Below are 21,742 nucleotides of genomic sequence, written 5' to 3' on the forward strand. Positions count from 1 at the left end.
AAAATAAATTTTTATACCAGGTTGTGGTACTTTTACGGCAGCCACTGGAGATGAATACATCACCCAAGGTCATGCAGCTGGTAGGATGCAGAATCTGAACTTGAACTTCACTTAAAAGCCCAGACCCTTAGCATGGCCCGATCCCACCTGCTTTGCACAGTAAGGAGTGTTAGAGGCAGGAAGCGCTTTAGAGGTCACACTCCTTGATATTCTCCAAACTGGATTTCTGGAGCACAGCTCTGTTGGCCATGACATCTATTTGGTGTTTAAGAAACGGTAAATCTTAGGCCTGTTCTCCCAGAAATGACCCTGAAAAGAGGAAGCGAATGAAGTGTTTTACTGGGGAGGTGACCCTATAAAACCCTCACAGGGGAATAAGGGAGTGAACCAAGGAAGAGAAGGTGTTCAGGTTCGAACACTCAGGTATCACCTCCGTGGTGAAGCCCTCTCAGACTGACCTGGACAGAGTAAGTCCTTATCTCAAATCCATTGCTTCCCCCCAGACTGTGCTCACCCCCATATTACAGAATGTATCATGCCATCTAGAACGTGCCGCTTGACCTACTTGCTCCCTGTCCTATTAGCCCAAGTTCTTAAAGAGCATTTTCTTCTTAAATCCTCAAGAAAGTAGAGAGGATGGGCGGGGGGAATTGATGATGGACAGACTATTATATCAAGTCAATGTCAATCCTGAAGGTTATGCACCCAGGTTTCGGACAAGTTCCACAAAGCTACATGATGTGGGTGAAGAACAGACTTTACTGGAGAAAGTGAAACATATAAGGCCAAGGTCAGCCTGGAGAGGTGACATCCTCAGAGAGGTGTATGGAGCCAGGGTCCTCTGCTGACCTCCATTGCTCTTTTGTATGCAGGACAAGCAAAATGGCAACTCTTCCAAATTGGGGATAATTCATTTGACCCTTCTGGCACCAATCTGGATTCTCGTGGAGGCTCTTACACTTGTTCGGGAGTGCCAGCTGTCCTGGGCAGCTCAGAGTCACCTGTTGGAATCAGAAGTCCCTCCAGTCAGTGGAGAGGGAATGAGAAGCTGGCTCGTGGACTGACTGAGTGAATGAATGAATGAATGAATGAGCAAAGGAATGAAAGGCAGGCAAGGCCAGCTCAGAGTCTATTTCTGAATCCGTCCCTCATGTTCTGTGCTTACCAGGCTCTGCGTGGATTCCTAAGCAGCCATCACACCTTGGCACATGGTGGGCCATCGAGATACTTTGTGCATTTGTGCTGTCATCCATTATATATTCTTTGAGGCCTTACTACAGGCTGTTCAAGGCAGGGAGGGACACAGAAAAAAAACTTCGTTCTTAGAGTTTATGGTCTAAAGGAGAAGGTAGAAAATAGTCTTTCTGTTTGTTTGTTTTTGAAAAACAAAATATGTCAGTGAGTGCTAAGTACCGAAATGACCCTTTATCAACCAGTTAAGCTGAAATACACTGATCTGAGGATGCAGTAAGCAGCCTTGATCAGAATCTAGCAGAAAAGAATGTATCCCCTTTGGCCAAGACAAGAGGGGCTCCTACACTGGGCCCCCTTCCCCACCCGTCTTTGGCGGGCCTGCCAACGATAGACATACTGTCAGCGTGTTAGACCCTTTGGGGGCCTCAGCCACCCGAGATCTGGCACTGTCTGCCACAGTCCTAAACATGGAGCAGGAGCTTGGGAACACTTCTGCATCTCTGGCATCATCTCCTAAAATCAAAGCGTAGCTGCACCCAAATGTTTCCAAGATTTGTAAGAGGCAGACACTGCTTTAAAGTGTGAGGAGAATTTGAGCAGCCTAAGGATTTAGTTTCAAGAGAAGACAAATTAGTTAAGGTGTAGACTCTCTGCTCTGAGGGGACGCATGCAAGATTCCTGTATAACAAAGCAGTGTTTTCCCTCAATGCTGAATATCTTTTTCTTGCTTCCTTTCAGTTCCAGAAAGTAGATCCAGAACCACTCATGAATCAGACAGGTGCTTGCAACAAGTGCCCGGATGGCTCAGGAACATTTTGCATTATTAAAATTCATCTTACGCTTATATATGGGTATGCATAAGTGAAGGTATAAATTGTTTGAAGGTTCATACAGATTCTTTATATTGGCAACTAGACGGACATTGAGCACTTGAATCGCCATGTTTTGTTTTATAAAACTACTGAGGTTTCATTACATTTTCAAAGTAATAAATCAATTTTGATTCACAAATTTTTTACTTAAAAGTTTTATTCTTGGGGCGTCTGGGTAGCTCCGCCGGTTAAGCGTCCAACTCTTGATTCAGTTCAGGTCATGATCTCACGGTTCATGAGTTCTAGCCCCACATTGAGCTCTGTGCTGACGGTGCAGAGCCTGCTTTGGATTTTCTCTCTTCCTCTCTCTCTGCCCCTCCCCTGCACGCTCTCTCTCTGTCTCTCTCTCAAAACAAATAAATAAACATTTTAAATAATAATTTTTAAAAAAATAAAAATTTTATTCTTCCATTTAATGGACATTCTACCTTTTAGTTTTAATAGATAATTTTGAGTATTGTAGGAGAATGTTCTTTGAAAACATTCATAAAGACTATTTTTTTTAAAATTACAGTTACTTGAATTTGTGTTTCTCACACAAATACGTGGTAATTTTGTACACTTTGAATACAAACATTTTCAAAGGTCCTTTAACTCAGTGACTATGAATCTAACTATCTGCTGGGAACGGCCAGCCCCTCTTCTCTGACTGGGGGGCTGGAGGGAAGGTCACTGAGAAGAATGATCTCATGAGCTGGACCGGGATACTCAGAGGCTCGCCACCCCCTCCCCTGTCCTTGAAATGTGCTTCCTCTTGCCCACCCTGCTCTGCTCCCAGAGGCTGCTCCAAGGACATGGCTTTGACCTAGTGACGCGGTGTTGAGGGCCCCTGCACAGTGCACATGACTGAACCTACTTAAAAATAAACTTACGATTCGATGGATGGGTGCAGGGGTCCGTTCACCTTGCTGTCGCCCAAGACAACCATCGTATGGAAGTTCCTTTGCTTATGAAAACTGCCGCCTACCAGGGCGCCTGGGTGGCTCAGTCAGTTAAGTGTCTGACTCTTGATTTTGGCTCAGGTCATGATCTCATGGTTTGTGGGTTTGAGCCCTGTGTCAAGCTCTGCGCTGACAGCATGGAGCCTGCTTGGGATTCTCTGTCTCTTTCTCTGTCTCTCTCTCTCTCTACCCCTCTCCTGCCCGTGCTCTCCCTTTCTCTCCCTCCAAATAAATAAATAAACATTAAAAAACAAAGCCCAGCCACCTAAAACAAAACCCGGAGTGGCCTGCCTCTCTCTTCCATCTCTCTCTGCCCTCCATGTAGGGGGGCCAGTTTCAGGTCACACGTGGGAAATTCCCAAGAGGGTTTCAAGCCAACAAGGCCCACCCCCCAAGGCCCAGCTCAGCCATTTCCCACCTGGAAATGCCCCCACTCTACTCCCCTACCCCGACAAAGTGCAGACTTCCTCCCCTGCCTGCCTGCATCCCACGGTCAGGCCCCCTTTACCCCCCCGTCTGCGTGACATGCTCTCACTGCTCTGGTCCCGACAAGGAACCGAGAACATTAGTCACCGTTTTCCCATTCCTTGAGCAAGTATCGTGTGCCGAGCATTGTAAGAAGCTCGTTAAAAAGCATTCACTTGATTCTTTTAACCATCCAGTAAAGATGGCCTTCCCATCTGTAACCTGGGAACCACGAGGCTCGGGAACTGGCTCACCCATCCCTTCTCCGGTGAACTTGGATGGTGACCTGCCACGAGAGGGCCCTGCCGACTCCTGCAAATCAAATCAGGAAAGAAAGGCTGTGGTGCTTGCAATCTGCTTAGGACATGAGGAATTTGATTCTGAAATCCCAGAGCAGGCAAGTGACGGAGCCGAGGCTGTCGGGGTCGCAATTCCGAGTGCTCAGACGCGGGCTAAACTGTCTCCCCAGGGGCATCTGTAAACGGAGGCAGGAGTTATGAGACGTCCGTGGAGGTGCTCCTGGGATTCTGGAACCAAGTTCATGGCTAACCGCAAAGGTGCATGTAGCGTCCTTGGAAGGGAGCCCCTGCTGGCCAGTGAGGGGAAAGCAGGAGACGTTGACTCCATCCCTCGCTGCTGAGGTCGCTGTAAGACTTCCATGATGAGGCTACAAAATGCGTCTAGAACCAGTCTGATGATGGGGCCTGGACGAGAACCCAGGAGTCCCCTCTGGCATTAGGTCAAGGGCAGAGAGGCCAACTTGAGAACCAGCTGAATGAGTGTAAGCATGAAGATAGCTTTACTTCGCATGTGTGTGAAGGATGGTGCAAGCAGGGAAACGTGCAGCTCGCTGGGGAGAACAGCGGACTCCACACCACGTTGATTCTCAGTGTGATGCTCCAGTTTGGCAAAGCATCAGGCAAAGCCAGAGCGACACGGGAAGCGAAAGCGAGAAAAAGCTGTGTCAGGAAACCCTGAAGGAGCAAGGTGCCTCAGAAGGCCATTGGTAAAGTCTGTTCTGCTATTCCTTCTTCAGATGTTTGGGGGAAGGGAGCACCCAGAACAGTTCTGGGGTGAATCCCTATGCCGGGTGCTCAGAACCCCGCTGGGAGCAGCGCAGGTGTGCAGGTGCGGAATCGTACACAAGGAAAAATCTGCGACTCGTGTTGGGACAGGTAAGTGCCTGAAACTAGGGGAGAACACAGCAGGTGCCTCGTCCTATTTGAGGTCAGAAAATGCCTCGTCAGGTAAAGGACTATCCAGATGCCCTGGAGCTTGAGCCTAATTGCAGGGAAGGGTTTTCTAGGCACAGGAACGGTATGTAGAAGCCCAGGTGTCAGAGGGAAAATGATACATTTGAGATTTTATAAACATTCGATACCCACGTATAAGAGAATAGTATTACAGGGCGCCGGTGTGGCTCAGTTGGTTAAGCGTCCAACTTTGGCTCAGGTCATGACCTTGGGGCTCGCGAGTTCGAGCCCCGCGTTGGGCTCTGTGCTGACAGTTCAGAGCCTGGAGCCTGCTTCTGATTCTGTGTCTCATTCTCTCTCTCTCTCTCTCCCTGCCCCTCCCCTGCACATGCTCTGTTTCTCTCTGTCTCTCAAAAAATAACCATTAAAAAATTTTTTTAAATAAGAGGATACTATTATAGTACACTCTATAAGACTAATAATTTCCACACATTTTCTGGCTCCTTTCTCAAAAGACTAATTCTGGGGGTGCCTGGGTAGCTCAGTTCATTAAGTGTTGGACTCTTGATTTTGGCTCAGGTCATGCTCTCGTGGTTTGTGGGTTCGAGCCCCACATTGGCTTCTGCGCTGACGGCATGGAATCCTGCTTGGGGTTCTCTCTGTCTCTGTCCCTCTGCCCCTCTCTCTCTCTCTCTCTCTCTCTCTCTCTCTCTTCTCTCATAAATAAACATTAAAAAAAAGATGAATTCTGTAGTTGTAAGAGACATAGTTGCTACAGACCAATTCTCTGCTAAGCAACCAAACAGGAATCTAATGCCTGGAAATGGAATTAGGAAGATCACTGTGACAGCGTGAGATCTCAGTGACCTGTCTAGAAACATCCTCCTCAATCTGCCTTTTTTGCCTTTTCCTTCCTTTATTTCGAAACATCTCAATGGTATAATTTTATAACGCGTTTAGGGTCTTGCCTCTCCTGCGCAACACTGACTTTTGCTCAATTCACAAAACACCCCGTGCCTCCCGAAAGTCAGTGATACATCAACACAGCCCGCAGATGAAGATGGTGCCAGGCATCCCATAAGGGGCATCGGCTCTGGGATTCGGAAGGCCCGGGTTTGGTCCTCAGCCTACGGGTCACCAGCGGTGTGACTTCGAAGCCTCAGAGCTCTGAGTGTAGACAGAGATTGGGTGCCCAGCTCTCGGGCGGGCTGTGAAGGGAGAAAGCCCTGGGAGAGACATCCACGGATGCTCACAAACGGTGCCTGCCCTCTTGCTTTGCTTGCGCTGAGCCCTGAGCAAGCCCCACTCACAGAAACAAGGGCCTCCTAGTGAAGGAAAAGGGGACTATTCAAAAGAAAGAGAAAAAGTAGGAGAGTGCCCCTGACACAGCTCACCAGCACGGGTCGCTGTGCCAGCCACCAGGAGGCTGAGCCAGTTTGTGAAATGGTTTAGAAGGGGCTGGACGCATTCTGCCCCAGGGCTGAGTTATTCTCGCCTGCTTCCTGCCTGGGCTGTATTGGCTTCGAGGCTTCCTGAAAGGAGAGAGGCCAAAACACTCAGAGAGCTTCCTCAGAGAGGAAGCCTGACTCCACAGAAGCTGGGGGCCCCAGGACTGGAAGGCAGAGGGGGTGTCAGGGCCAAGGTCCTGCTGGTGATGCAGGCTTCTGTTGGCGATGGGCGTTCAGGGCTCCTAGTGGCCTTCCACGCCGGGGGTGGGGAGGGGCAATAAAGGGCATCGTGTATATTTGTTCAGCCCCCGCATATTCCCGGTCCTTGGCTGGTTCCTGGGATGGAGAGGGGGCCAGGCTGTACGCGTGTGTTGGGTGTGCACTGTGTTTCTGGAGTTGAAAATCACATAAATAATGACAGGAGCCAACCCACACTGCTTACTCTACACCGGGCTAAGGGTTTGGCATAATTGACCATTTAATCCTCTCTTAATCCTGGAGGCCACCAGAGTTGTCTTCGGGCAAGGAAACAGAGAGGTCAAGTCAGGCGGCTGGGGAGCGAAAGCCACCCGGTGCATGGAGCTCGCTCTGCAACCCAGAAACACACTGGGCCCCCCAGTTCTAGCCCCTAGTTGGGCTCTCTGGTTTGAGTTCAAACCCGTAAATCAAGCAGGGCTTCTAAGAGAAAAGTTGAATGGTGGGTCCCAGAAGCTGGGGGGGGGGCGGACCCCAGGGGAAGAGAGGCTCAGTGTTTACAGGGCACAGAGCTTCAGTCTGGACAGATGTAGAAGTCCTGGAGGTAGACGGCCGCACAGCAGTGAGAAAGTGCCTAATAACCACCGGCCCGCTCACTTAAAAATGCTGAAAAGGGTAAAATAATTATTTTATGTAAATTTTGCCACAATAAAAATTTTTTTCCCACAGGCACAGGGGAATAAACCCTAGCTCTAGAAATACTCAACACATTGCACAAGAAATTGGTCCTGCTTCATTATAAAAGGAATCATTAAAGATGGAAAGTGAGTTGGGGCGCCTGTGTGGCTCAGTCGGTTAAGCGTCCGACTTCAGCTCAGGTCACGATCTCACAGTTTGTGAATTCAAGCCCCGCTTCAGGCTCTGTGCTGACAGCTCGGAGCCTGGAGCTGCTTCAGATCCTGTGTCTCCTTCTCTCTCTGCCCCTTCCTCACATGTGCTCTGTCTCTCTCTGTCTCTCAAAAATAAACAAATGTAAACAAAAATTTTTTTAATTAAAAAATAGAAACTGAAGTATAGAATTTCCCTAGACCAGGAGCCGTCACCAGCTGGGGGGGTCCCAGGTTCTAAATTTAAAAGAGCTCAAGATGTATATCTATGACACCCGTCTAGCTAAGCCGGTTCTATTCATTTGTTTGGGGGAAAATGTGTTAAGTGAATTATTCAGCGTCCTATCAACAAAACCACCAGGGGGGAGGGGGGAGGGAATCCAGGCCTTTGAACATAATCTCTAATACAACATGCTATCTGCTCTCAGCAGGGAAATTTCCAGGTGCTCTAGAGACAGGGTCTGGGAAGGGAGAAAACTCTTGAGCGAGTGTCCCCCATTGTGCCTGAATCATCACGACCGCTTCTGTGCGGGGGCTGAGGACACTGACAGCCCTGGGATCAAGTGCCTTGCAAGGTGAGGACAGAAGCCTTAGAGCCCAGGGCAGAAGGGACTCAGTGTCCCCAAGACTGGACCCTTATAGACAATGAATTGCCTCATTAGGAATGGAGAAAAACCCCAAATGTCACCTCTCATTTCTCAATGAAATGAAGGTTCCAAGATAGGGTGAAGGCTGGGCCATGCCACACAGCTCGCTGGCATCTCAGCAAACGATCTTCTTCCTTCTTGCCTTTTCGCTGTCCCTCAACAAATATGTATCAAGGCCCTTCTCTTGGGTGGTGGTGCAGTGAGGTGGTGGGGAACTCAGATCTGAGTCACCGTGTGAACCAAACTATTAATTAATTATGTGACCTTGAACAAGTGACTTAACCTCTTGTGTGCCAGTGTCTCATCTGTGGGGATGGGATGATTCCAGAAGCTAGCTCGGAGGACTCTTGCAAGGATCGCCATGGTGAGTATGCACGACACTCTAACACAGGCACCAGGTGCTCAGCAAGCTCTGTAGCTACGTGCTGTGACTGGCTTCCGGGTCCCCACAGCGGGCACCATGGGGAATGGAAGCCAACGTAAGAGTTGCATCAGCTTTGGGATTTTGCCGAGTGCCACCCCCACCTCTTCTCCAGGCCTCCTGTCCAGGCCTGCGCTCTGCCTAGGGAATACAGACAGAACGGCTTGGCTCCTGCTACCCGGAAGCCCATGTCTGGCAAAGATCTTGACAAACCATCATAAGGCAGGGAGGGGAAATATTACTGGTGTGTTCTTCAGTGAAAAATTATAATCCCCTGTGAATTACCTCAAATAATCATGTGCTGCTCAGTGTATTCATTTCCTATTGCAAGGTAATAAATCCGCACAAACACGAAGGCTGAAAACAACCCCCGTATGTACTAGCTCACAGCTCCGGAGGACAGAGATGTCTGGTGAGAAGCCACTGGTATGTCCTAACTGGGTCTCGCACACCGGGACTCACATCTGGGGGCTCTGAGGAAGAATCTGTCCCCAGGCTTATTCGGGCTGTTGCCCGAACCCAAGTCCTTATGGCCATAGATCTGAGGCTCCCATGTGCCTGGCAGCTGCCAGCAGGGCCGCCGTCTGCTCACAGCGGCCGCCATGTTCCTTCTCTGCCTTCAAACCAGCAATGTCAGTTCCAATCCTTTCCATGCTTGGAGCCTCTCTGAGCTCCCCTTCAGCCACCAACCAGAGGAAACTCCGTGCTTTCAGGGGGTTGGTGTGATGGGATCAGGCCCACGTGGGTCATCTTCCTTTTGATGAGCTCAGAGTCAACTGGTTAGTCCCCTCCAGGACACCCACATGCCCGGTTTTGCCCTGTAACTAGCCTAATCACAGGAGTGATGCCTGGTCCTATGCACAGGCTCCACCCATGCTCCAAGGGAGGGTCTCCCTGGGGGCCGTCAGAGGTCATGGAAGGATTCCGCCCACCAACCATGGTCAGGCTGGGCCAGGTCTTGTGTGGGAGCAAATGCTAGTCCACACCATGGTGGGCTGGCTGCCGCTCTGGATCTTCTCCACCTCAGGGTGAGGCTGGTAGAGGAGCCACCATCCGTGTCCCAGATGGCCTCACGGCAGAGAAGAAGAGAGTGTCGCACAGCCTGGGACGGGCTATTAAAGCCTCTGCCCAGAAGTAAAGCCCGTCACAGCCTCTCATGTGTCAGTGCACACCATACGTCGTGTGGCCATGTGTCACCTGAAGGGGGCGGGTAGCTCAGTCCCAGCATGGGTCCAGGAGAGAGGAGCCTGGACGTACTGATGAGCAGCACTGATGACTGCCATCAGTAGCGAGCCATGGGAGAGAGCATCGGCTCCGTGCTGGGGACTGTATCAGCCAGAACACTTCCGTCTGCAAGATAGAGAAGAAGCCTCACCGAACCTCGCTCTAGCCAAAACCCGATACTGGGTCTGTTGGCAGAAATGACCCCAGGCAGTGCACAGAGTCACAGCAATTGCAGGATTCTGCCTCCGGAACCGGATTCAGGGATGTAGCTCCATCCAGACCCTTCCTCTGCCCACCTCCTGGCTCTGCATGTGCACCTTCTAGACACATCCACTCCTTTAGCCAAAACCCCAGCCCCAGGGTGGGAGACATAACTGCCGGCGGCCGCAGTGGAAACTTCAGTGGGATGCGAGAGCTGCTCTCTCCCTGTCCCCATCTATCAATCCCAGGCAGAGACGTGGTTTCCGTGCCCATCCCCCATGCCCATCACCAGCACCAGAGCGGCGAGGTAGGAGCTGGCCCAAGATGGAGAGAAAGAACAAGGTCTATAAGCAGAAACGAAAGGAAAGATAAAGAAAAAAAGAACACCATGGCCCCCACAGCCACCCCAGCTGCTTCATGTTTATTTCATCTTCACGAAAACTCAGTGGTAAATGTTATAAATCCCACGCGTCAGAGGCAGACGAGGGATGACAAGATTTGCACACATAATAACATTTGTTCACATCATAACAGAAGCGAGATTGAAAGTCTGTATTACTCCAGAGCCTCTGCTCTTTCCACTAAGCCAAGGGGGGGACTCTCTTTGAAAGACTTGTTCCGAGTCCTTTCCGCATAAACAGGTCCAGGAAAAACGTTGTCCGGTACACTGTATCCCATTAAAATTTGATTCCATGTTTTGGAGGCTTATAGAGGGGTCTGTATTCTAAAACACGGGATTCTTTTTATAATCACTGCCCAACAGCCAAGCCCTGCCTTGGTGTTTGTGTTCATTTCTTCACTCAGGCCCATGTGGCCAACTTTCCTCCTGGGTTTGCCAAGAGCACCAGTAACACGCTCAAAAGTACATCATCTCAACAGGGGGCGGTGTGCTGCTTTTATCAAAGGCGCTCTGACGTCAACAGGAACACGGTGGGTAACGTTCCGGCTAGTCGCTCAACCTACCCTCACCTCACATACCTCCTGGCTGTCACTGCCAGGTCAGGGAGCACGGGCGTCCCCGGCTCCTGGCTTCTGACTCAGAACGCAGACACTGCAGTGCGGGGACCCAGAGGTGGCCTCTTTGCCAGAGAAATGGCCTCCAAACACCAGCCTCTGACGTTAGCATCTCAGACTCGGTTTTCTGAAGAAGTTGTCCCTGGACACTTCTTATTGGGCACGAGGCAACGGAGATTTGAGACTGGCCCTGGCCATTTCGACCTCAGTTGCCCTCACACACAGACACAGGACAGGAACACAGGGAACATTCCGGAAAGGTGCAGTTCTGTGTTGGAGCCAAGTAGCAGGAGGTCAGGAACACAGCGAGTCCGCTCAGGAATTTCCCACAATCCCTCGGGCCAGGAACAGAGACCATTTCCCTGGTTACCTGCGTCACTTATTGGAATGTGCCAGTCTGAACAGCGAGAAGGAAAAGATTAAATTCTCTTTACCTAGAAATGCTAAAGGAAGGAGTCCCAGACTCTCAAGGTGCTACATCACAAGACAAGCAAGGGCAGGGTCTGCTACCAGCACGAAGCTCCAGACTTGCTTTAGGAGGCAGGGTGCAGACGTCACGTCTCGGGACAGGGATGATATACCACGTGTCCTACACTCTATTGGCAGCCACTTTGTGACCACACGGCGACCCGGCTTTCAGATGGAGCTGATGGTTTGTGTGTCAGGGCAGGTTTGACCAAAGAAGCAGAACAGGGGCGCCTGGGTGGCTTAGTCGGTTAAGCGTCCGACTTTTGCTTGGGTCATGATCTCGCGGTTCGTGGGTTCGAGCCCCGCGTCGGGCTCTGTGCTGACTGCCAGCTCAGAGCCTGGAGCCTGTTTCAGTCTGTGACTCCCTCTCTCTCTGACCCTCCCCTGCTCACGCTGTCTCTCTCTCTCTCCTAGAAATAAATAAAACATTAAAAAAAAAAAAGAAAGAAGCAGAACAAAGATTTTGTAAGGAATTCACTATAAAGGATTGGAGGACACACTTGTGGAGGCCAGACAAGAAAATCCAAGAAAGTAGGGCAGGCGGTCAGGAAAGGCAAAGTAGAACTCACAGGATGGGCTGGGGCTCTCCACAGGCAGGATTTGTTCTACTTCAGGAAAGTATTTCTTCATCATCCGTTCTACTCTGAATATCTTTCAAATGATTGAATCAGACCCACCCAGAATATCTTAGATGATCTCCCTTCTTTAAAGTTGACTGATTCTGGGGGTGCCTGGGTGGCTCAGTTGGTTAAGCATCCGACTTCGGCTCAGGTCGTGATCTCACAGTTTGGGAGTCTGAGCCCCGCGTCGGGCTCTGTGCTGACACCCAGCTCAGAGCCTGGAGCCTGTTTCAGATTCTGTGTCTCCCTCTCTCTCTCTCTGCTCCTCCCCTGCTCACGCTGTCTCTCTCTCTCAAAAATAAAGTAAAAACATTTTTTTAAAAGTCGACTGATTATGGACTTTAATCATGTCCACAAATACCTTCACAATAACACCTGCATTTGTGTTTGACTGAATAACTCGGAACTGTAGCCTCGGAGAGTTGACCCATCAGAAGACCATCAGAGCATGGAATAGGGAGACAGGAAAAGGTGATTTCTTCATAACGTCATTGAGTCCCTAGATCAAGCCATCCCTGAGCTCCATACTACCGTTGCACTTTCTAGGTACACTTTCCTGAAATTCAGCCTTCGGCATCTCAAGCTGTGTTTTCTGTAACTTGCAACCTACCATCCTAACTGACCCAAGAGGGACCCAAAATGAGGAGGTGACAGCCTCATTTTGAGCCAACTTCTCAAGAAGGGCTGTTCCAGTCTGGGTCCCAGATAGTATGAAACCCACTGGCACACACCAGGGTGAATCAGGGGTGTCCACCTCCCCTCAGAGGCAGATATTTACCGAACACGTGCTCTGTGTTGGCCCTGGGCCCCATGCTGTGGACACAGACAGAGTGGACACTTGCTCTGCCCATGGGGGGTGGGTAAGCAGACAGACAGCAGCCATAGTGGACAGTACCGTGGCACAGCAGGGGAGAGTGATGGGCCTGTGGGGGTTTGTCAGGCAGAGGGGACCCAGTCCAACCTCCGTGGGTCAAGGCAGGCTTCCTGGAGAAAGCGGCATTTCAGCTCTGCCTGGAAGGGTGAGAAGTAGCAGACCCAGGACACTAAGTGAGGGAACAGTGTTCCAAGAAGAGGGAACGGCATATTTGAAAGTTAAAGGACACTTGGCTATGCTGACTACAAACCCTCATGACTGCTAACACTGTGTGACCTGGAGCAAGTCACTGAGCTTCTCTGGGCCTCGGTGCCCTCGGATGATGATGGTAAAAGACATGCGCTGACATCTGCCCTGGCCTCGGAGCAAGGCAGCAGTCATCCAGAGTTAGTAATCGTCATCGCCACCACCATCATCACCAGGAAAAGTCTGGCAGAAATGGCCGGGGACCTCAGACGGTCTTGAACTAGAAACGGGCTGGCAAGAGAGAAATTCTACTCCGGGCAGGAAGACATTAATCATGACGCAATTGTGGGAAAAGATCTGGAAGCCGCTTCCGTGGGAAAGGGTTCAAGAAATTAGAAATGTTTGCTCTGAAAGAGAGTGAACTCTGTCTGGAGGGGCAGGGATGAGTGCCTGGGCAGAGACAAAGGAACAGGGGCGGACTTAGGGTCAGTGCAGGGCTGTTTTGAAGGAGAAGGTAAAGCAGTTTTAAGCCAAGGATGGCAGCATTAAGGAGCCATCACAACTCACCCTCACCTCGGGGAGAATTTGCATCAGCCAGAGCTGCCCAGAGCCTGGAGAGTGGTCCCAACAGGCAATGAGCTCCCCATCCCGGGAGGTATGCAAGCAGACTCTGGAGACGCACTTGACAGGAAGGCAGTGAAGGAAGCGCAGGCAGCAGGCAGGTTGATGGAGGCCACTTCTAAGTTCCTCCAACCTGAATTGCTGCTATTCTTCTCAACTCCGGAGAGATGGTGAAGTCGTTTCCTCCTCCTGCCCTAACAAATCACCACAAACGGAGTGGCTTCGAACAACACTAGCGGTCTCTCACGGATCTGGAGGTCAGAAGTCCCCCCTCCTGGGTCTCCCTAGGCTAAAATCAAGGTCTCCGCAGGGCTGTGTCCCTTTCTGGAAGGTCTAGGGAACAGTCTTTTTCCTCATCTTTCCCAGCTTCTACAGGCTTCCTGTGTTGCTTGGCTGTGGACCCTTCCTCCGTCTTCAAAGCCAGCGTACAGCACCTTCCAAGTTCTCTCTCCTGCTTGCGCTCGACCCCGCCCCCCCTTCCCCACAGCATTCCGGGGGGCAGATGAAGCCCCCTGAAGGCCAGACCTGGGGGCCGCCCTCTCACAACCACGCCGTGCACTGCGGTGGCTTAATGGCCCTCCTTCCCTCCTCTGTGAGGACAGCAATTCCTTCTCCATCACCTGCTGTTTAATCCCTGTCCACCCCAGGCCCCGGGCTCTCATTAAATAACGCGTGTCCAGTGAATCAAGGAAGAGTCCATTCAAAGAAAATGACTAGTATCTGCAGAGAAAGAGTCACCTGCTCATCAGCTCTGGCTCTTCCGATCTCCTGGCCTAACGGGGTGCCAAGATGGGCCCTTGCTCCGCATAAGGCACTAAGGGGGGGGAGACGCCTTTGGAGGAAGACAGATTTTGATGTGGGGAGGGGGGCATTTTCACCTGTATTTTTAACGTCCACCCTTCAGACCGAGCAGGCTGATGCTGAGGGAGCCATGGAGGAAGGGGGGTCGGGACCGCAGAACCAAGAGGGGCCAAGGACTTGGTGAACAGAGCACACGCGTGGGGTCCCCAGGCCCACTCACCCGCAGGGCGGTGGGGGGGGGGGTGCCTGGCAGCCAGGTGGAGCAGACTCGCCTGCGCCCTCTGTGTTCCCACCAGGCTTTTCTCTGACTCAGTAACGGGCTGAACCACCACCAGGGTAACTCGGCAAAGCTTTCCTCGCGTGGCTGTTCTGCTCTGCGGGCTGCGGGGGGCTGACGGATGTGACAGATGAGAAGAAGGAAGATCTGTAAAGGAGGCAGATGAGGTCCATGTAGCTCAGGGTCTGGAGCCGCCTGATTTGCTCAAGAAGCCCATCAACCACCACTCACCGTGTCCCAAGTGAGGCAAGGCCGGATCTCCCAGAGACAGGTTTATCTGGACTTCCAACGCACTGATGACTCCTGTTTTCCGGCACCATCCTCTCAATGTGAATGGTCCAAGAACTTGTTTTTGGTGTCTAGGCATGTTTTTCTTCTCTGTCCTGAATCCGAAGCTCGTACGATGGAGCCATCCAGAAGCCCTGGAGCATTTCAAAGCAGACCTGGCGTCCCAGGCTGGGCCCGCTAGTCTGCCAAGGAGGCCCACGCCCTAGGCACTCCAGGCGCGGAGTGAGGGACTCCTTCATCCAGGAGAAAACCACATCTCTGTTTGCTGCCTGCCTGGCTCCAAACACACACAGTCTCGCCCTGTCCCGGGAGGGTGCCCAAGAGACTGTCCCCAGGTCATCTCGATAAAAGTGTTGAGAGAATCCAGTCTCACCTGCAAAACAGGAAGGCCTGGCCAGATCCCAGCCCAGAGCTGTAACACCAGAAAACCAGATAAATAAAACATCAGGCCAGGAGGGGACTTGGGTGACGCTTCTCTGTTTACAGACAGGGCACACGTGGGTACCGGGTCAGGATGGAATTCCTCGGGGCAGACGCAGCAGGGGAGGCTGGGGCCAGACCCCGCACTCCTTTCCAGCCTCCATTGTAGCCAGAGAGCCCGTGGAGACAGACAGACACAGGCCCAGATATCTGTTCCTCATGAGCCTTGTGACCTCAACCACTTTCATGTCCCCTGAGACCTGTTTCTTGTCTGGGAAATGGGAATGACCCCACTGGCTTGATGGACTTTCGGGTGGGGCTCAGGGCATTTGTGACAACAGCCCGGGGTAGCAGCGGGCCCAGAAGCGGTGCGCCCTGATGCTCGGTGTCAGGTAAGTACCCTCCTCTCTCTGACCACGTTCTTTAGTCCTGCTTGGGCAGCCCGAGGGCCCCAAGTCATCTCAGACAAGGGCCTCGCTTCTCACAGGAGGAAGGGGCACAAAGTCCTGTCTGGACCCATTTGCTTCCAGCTTTGGGACCTTGGGCAAGTTGCTAGAATCCTCTGAGCCTCGATTCTCCCACCTGGAAAATGGGACTGTTCTCTCTGACCCCCTCCCTCCAAGGACACTTGTGTGCATGGAGAAGTGACATTAGCTCGGCCAGTGACGGGAGCTCAGGGTCCTTTACGCCTCACCGTGGGCCTCTGAGCTAGGTGCCATCCCCGTTTCACATAGGCTGAGAGGGAGGAAAGAGCCAAGAAACCTGCCAGAGGGCATCACGGGAAGTGGGTAAGCCTGTGCCGCACGGAGCGTCTGAGGGGAGAGCTTATCCTGACCCGCTTCTCTGTACAGGACCACCCCCTGTAGAGCCTCGGAGCCGCTGCACATTCGAGAAACCGCCCTTCCTGAGGGTCTGCTCTGTATGCGGGCCTGAGCCAGGGGCTTGAAGCGCTCCCCAGCTTGGGGGCGCTCACACATCCCCCCAACAGCGGGCACTGGCATCAGCCCAGATGCAGAGACACAGCCGCCCCCAGGGAAAGTGGCTGCCCAGGCTTCCTCTGCGGGGTCAGCGGTGGGTGGACACGTAGACCCCGGGCCCTTGCGGGGCTGGTGCTCAATCCATCACCCCCGGCCCCTCCCCCTCCCGGTTCGCCCTGGTTTCACCACAGGGTCCCCATCCTTACTGCAGAGCCTGACTGCCCAGCCCCCACCCGGAGCGAAACCCCACCTCATCCATGCTTGTCTTCCTGCCCCCGCCCCCCATCAAGCCGTCCTGCCTTTTCAGGAGAGCCCCTGCCAGAGGAGAAAGTGTGGGAAGAAGGGCCCCCCTCCCCCATCCTTCCCAGGTGCCCCCCACGGCCCAGGCTGTGGGGAGGGGGTGGGGGCTTCAGGTCTGAAAGGATCCAGTGTCCAGGGCCAGGTGGGCGTGCTCAGTGGCCTTGGCTGGGGCCCGCAGGAAACGGAGGAGGCGTGGAGGACCACCCTCGAGCCGCCGCTTAAAGGGGCGCCCAGCGGCCGCAGGGACGCGGTGAGGCTGCCGTTGCACCATGACGCCCGGGCGGCTCGCGCTGCTGCTGCTGCTGCTGCTCCTGGCCGGGCCCCCCGCGGCGCAGCCCGCGCCCCCGACCTGCTACTCCAGGGTGCTGAGCCTGAGCCGGGAGGTGAGCGGTGACTTCCAGCGCCTGCAGGCCGTGGAGCCCTGGGTGAGTCCCCTCCCACCTGCCCGCGCCCACCGGGAGGCGCCTGCAGACCTAGGCCTGCAGAACCGGGCCTTTGGGCCGGGAAAACACACACACGCACACACACACGCACACACACACACACACACACACAATTTTTCCTTTCTGGTCAATGTTTATCTCAAGGGTTTGCATTTATTCCCATCCTACTAAGTATGATAACAATGGTTTGTGTCTTTTTTTTTTTCTTTAATAGAAGGACAATCCATCAGACACCGCAATGTCTTTGTAAGTTGCCAGCAACCATCAGAGGATGTTTGTAAAATAAGCTGAAAGCTCCCCAGGGAGCCCAGAGCTGGGGAGTTCAGGAGGAACACAGAATTAAGCGTCATTCTCCTCCTGGAGCCTGACGATCATGAGCGCGCGCTAAGGGGGTGACCCCCCAGATCAGTGCCCCCCACCACTGCAGGACCCGGGGCAAAGTGCTCGGCCCCTGAATCTCAGTGTGCTCGGCTGTGGAAGGGGTGGTAGGGAGCTCACCACCCGCTTCGGGTGCTGCCTGAAGGGTAAAGGCGTGAATGACACAGGCTTGCAGAGTGCTACGCGGGTTGGTGGCCTCTGAACCTTAGCGCTGTTGTTCACTTATGTTTTAACAGGCCGACCCAGGGCCCGGTGGGCTTGGGAGGTTCCAGAGTTAGAGCCTGGGCCCCCTGACTGCTTGTCCATGATAGAAACAAATTAAACTTCATTAAAAGCTTTGAAAAAATATAGAGCGCCTCCAGCCAGTGTAAACACTTCAAACAAAATGTAGCGTTTCTCAGATATGGGGTTATGATACCTTAACACCTTTTATTTTATTTTATTTTATTTTATTATTTTATTTTATTTTATTTTAGAACTTAAATAATGTGTATTTTTTCCTAATTATAAAAGGCATGTATAGTAGACCCCTCCTTATCCGCAGTCAACCGCGGTCAGCTGTGGCCCCAAAGCCCCCTTCTGATCTGTGGTCACAGGCTCAGTAGTAACCTAACCCTATGTCACATGCCTCCCTCATTCATCTTATCAGGTGGGCATTTTATCATCTCACATCATCTCAAGAAGGGAGAGTGCAGCACAATAAGGAACTTTGAGAGAGAGGCTGCATTCACATAACTGCTACTATTATAGAATGTTGCTGTTATCATTGTTCTTTCGTTAGTAGTAATTGTTAATCTCTTCCTGAGCCTAATTTATACATTAAACTTTATCTGGGCTCATACTTAGGTATCGGAAAAAAATACGATCTACAGGGTTCAGTACTATTTACGGTTTTGTGCACCCACTGGGGTCTTGGAATATATCCCCACATATAAGGGGAGGGGGCTGCCGTGCTTAATACACAGTTGGAAATTCACAAAAGACAAAGAAGAAAATAAAGTTTACTTGCCATTCTACCCCATAGCCGTAACTACTGCTGTAACATTCTGGTGGATAGTGTGTCAGCTTTCTGACCATGCGTAGGTATTTAAGCCCGTGTGTGTGTGTGTGTGTGTGTGTAAAATCAGATCAAGGAAGGTGTGTGCGGGGTTGTCTGGCTGTTGGAGCGGGGCAGGGAGCCGTCTGTGACCGCAGATGGTGTATTCCCGTGGGCGTCATGGTAACCCGCATCCCTTCCTGCAGGAGGCGTGTGTGAGGTACCTGCCGGGGCTGTACCTGGATATACATGTAAGAGGGTCTCCTTGCCTGGGGGAGGCTTGGGGTGGGGAGAGAGCCTGTGCGGAAGGGCGCAGGAGCCCCCAACGCCTGTCCCTCTGGCTGCTGCCTCCTCCGTGACGCCATCCCTGCCGTCCGCTGCCAGAACTACTGCGTGCTGGCCAAGCTGCGGGACTTTGTGGCGTCGCCCCAGTGCTGGAAAGTGGCCCGGGTGGATGCCTTGAAGGACAAAGTGCGGAAGCTGTACACCATCATGAACTCCTTCTGCAGGAGGGTAAGTGACACTGCTGAAAATCCCGTGCCTGCTTGTGATCAGCCACGACGCTCAGCCCAGGGCTTCTAGAAGGGGAGGGCGGGGGACGAGGTGCTCCGGAGATGAGGAGGAGGGGGAGGAGGAACGTTTATGCGGTGCTTCCAGCTCACAAAGCCCTTCCTCAACCATCGTCACCCTTGGTAAGGGATGGGCACTCAGGACAAGGCCGTCCCCTCCGTGAGCTCATATTGGTGTGGGGACAACGTCCAGGGCCACATGCTGACCGTATGAGACAGACTCTGCCAGGAGCCAGATGGGGCAGGGGTGGGGAGAGAAGGCTATGAATTTGGGGAGCTCTGAGCACTGGGGTCAGAGGAGACTTTCCAGAAGAGGAGCTTCAGATGCTCTGATAGGAGGCTCCTGGCGGGAGAGGGGAAGGAGGCAGAAAAATGCAGAAAACCAGCCCCACTACTGAAGATGTAGAAAGCAGAGCCATGTGACCCCCGAATGGCACAGGCTTCCACCTCAGACACACCTGAGCTCGGGTCTGTACTCCTGCTTCCCGGACGGGAGCGACTCGTCCCTGCTCTGAGCCACACGTTCCTCATTTGTGAACCAGAGACACAATTTTGCCCACCTCACGCCATCATTGGAAGGATAATAATAATAATTATTCCCTGACCATGGGTGGGGGGGCTCTGTAGTAAGTCCATTGATCCTAAGGCAGAGTGATCACGCATAGAATTCTTAACACCGGGCCTGGACCCGGAGTAGGGTCTCAGCATCAATAATTAGCTCTTCGGTTTAATTTATTTGTTCAGGCATCAAAGATGTGCCATGAATTTCCTACCCACACCCATTTCCAACCTCATTCCCCTCTCCCCTTGGTCTGGGCAGGGTAGGAGACAGGAAGAAGATGTGATTATAATGCAGTATTATTTATATTTATAATGCAGTATTACAGCACGTTCTTTGGAAGCATGAAGGTGTGGCCAGTTCTCCTCCGCAGAATAAGGGAGGGGAAGTGTTCACACAAAAGGAAACAGCTGTATTGTCGTGCATGAGCTCTGGGGCCACATTCGGTAACATTCTTGCTCATTGCCCATCTTTTTCAGGATTTGGTGTTCCTCTCCGATGACTGTAATGCCTTGGAATACCCAGTCCCGGTGACCACAGTCCTGTCAGACCATCAGAGATAGGACAGTCCAGAGAGAGAGCCCGCGGGGACCACAGTGATGTCAGCTGCCCAGACTCGGGGGGCTAGAGCCATGCACCCCACCAGGTCTCCCTGCCACCGTAGTATCAGAAACTGTCACATCTCTCCACCTCCCAGAAAGAAAGCAGGATGTGTGCTTCTCTCCCAGAACCTCCCTTGAAAACGGTTAGACGTCTTGCTGTCCTTTCTGCCTGGCTGTCTTACCAGGATGGTTAGATACACAAGGATGTGTAACTGACCCCTGAGAAGGAAAGGGCAAACCAGCTTCTCTGGGATGAACGTCTAGATTGAGGGGAAGCAAAACAGTAGGCTTGTATTACGGCTTTAACATGGTGACATTTTTCCTCCTTGATAAGTATCTGCTCACACGTAGCCCACCTTCTGTTTCATACCCTCTCCCACCATCAACTTTCATTTTTAAAGAAATTTCACTGCCAAATAAAGTGTATCTGCAAGGTCATAATCACGGAGTGCTGATGGGAACCACTTTTTCATGGAAAGGTGATGCAAATCAAATAGAGTTTATCTTCACCGGGAGAAACACGTGTTTTGCAGTATTTGTCCCAGATGGACATGAGGTTGTTTATTTCATGTACTTTCTTTTTTTTTTTTTTTTTCTGTTTATTTCTTTTTGAGACAGAGACAGAGCATGAGCGGGGGAGGGGGTGAGGGAGAGGGAGACACAAAACCTGAAGCAGGCTCCAGGCTCTGAGCTGTCAGCACAGACCCCGATGCAGGGCTCCAACCCACGAACCATGAGATTGTGACCTGAGCAGAAGTCGGACGCTTAACTGACTGAGCCCCCCAGGCGCCCCTATTTCACATGCTTTCTAAAAGTTGCTGCTCTTAGAAAAATGCATCTTTCTCCCTCTTTCCATAGTCGTGTTTCTGGGTCGATTTCTATCCACCTGCATGAATGTCTGTCCTTAAAGCATTGGGAGATGGCCTCCATTTATATTTGGGGGCAGACTACACCCTGTCATGCCCACAGTAGTGCAGTGTCTGGTACTTACCACGAACAACAGATCACTGGGTCCTAGACTGCTGCACAAGCAAAAAAAAAAAAACAAAAAACACGTGAGGTTACTTGAGACTAAAAACTTCTGCACAGCCCTGGAAACCATCAACAAAATGAAAGGCAATTATGGAATGGGAGAAGATATTTGCAAACCATAGATCTGATAAGGGGTTAATATTCAAAGTAAGTAAGGAACTTCTGTAACTGAAATGCACAAAAAGCACAAACAAGTAATCCAATTAAAAATTTTTTAATAGTTTATTTATTTTTGGGACAGAGACGGAGCACAAGTGAGGGAGAGGCTGAAAGAGAGGGAGACAGAATCTGAAGCAGGATCCAGGCTCTGAGCTGTCAGCACAGAACCTGATGCGGGGCTCGAATCCACAAACCGCAAGATCATGACCTGAGCCAAAGTTGGACGCTTAACCGACTGAGCCCCCCAGGCACCCCAAGTAATCCAATTTTAAAAACGGACAAGGAGCCTGAATAGACACGTTTCCAAAGGAGACGTAATATGGGGCACCTGGGGGGCTTAGTCGGTTAAGCGTCCGACTTTCGCTTAGGTCATGATCTCGCGGTTCGTGGGTTCGAGCCCCGCATCGGGCTCTGTGCTGACTGCCAGCTC

The 21,742-nt window shown here is 51.8% G+C and overlaps 1 protein-coding gene across 1 annotated transcript; it reads left to right on the plus strand.

Annotated features, from left to right (window-relative positions):
- The first annotated feature begins 16,599 nt into the window (after nt 1-16,599).
- On the plus strand, nt 16,600-20,562 carry CYTL1 (cytokine like 1). The gene is made up of 4 exons (XM_039248992.1): nt 16,600-16,959; nt 18,598-18,642; nt 18,776-18,904; nt 19,999-20,562. Exons 1-4 carry the CDS (start codon nt 16,804-16,806, stop codon nt 20,080-20,082), a joined length of 414 nt encoding a protein of 137 aa, XP_039104923.1. The 5' UTR covers nt 16,600-16,803; the 3' UTR covers nt 20,083-20,562.
- Nucleotides 20,563-21,742: the final 1,180 nt, after the last annotated feature.

Source organism: Hyaena hyaena, unplaced genomic scaffold (genome assembly GCF_003009895.1).
Source record: "Hyaena hyaena isolate Hyena2069 unplaced genomic scaffold, ASM300989v1 scaffold_328, whole genome shotgun sequence".
Taxonomy (NCBI): domain Eukaryota; kingdom Metazoa; phylum Chordata; class Mammalia; order Carnivora; family Hyaenidae; genus Hyaena; species Hyaena hyaena.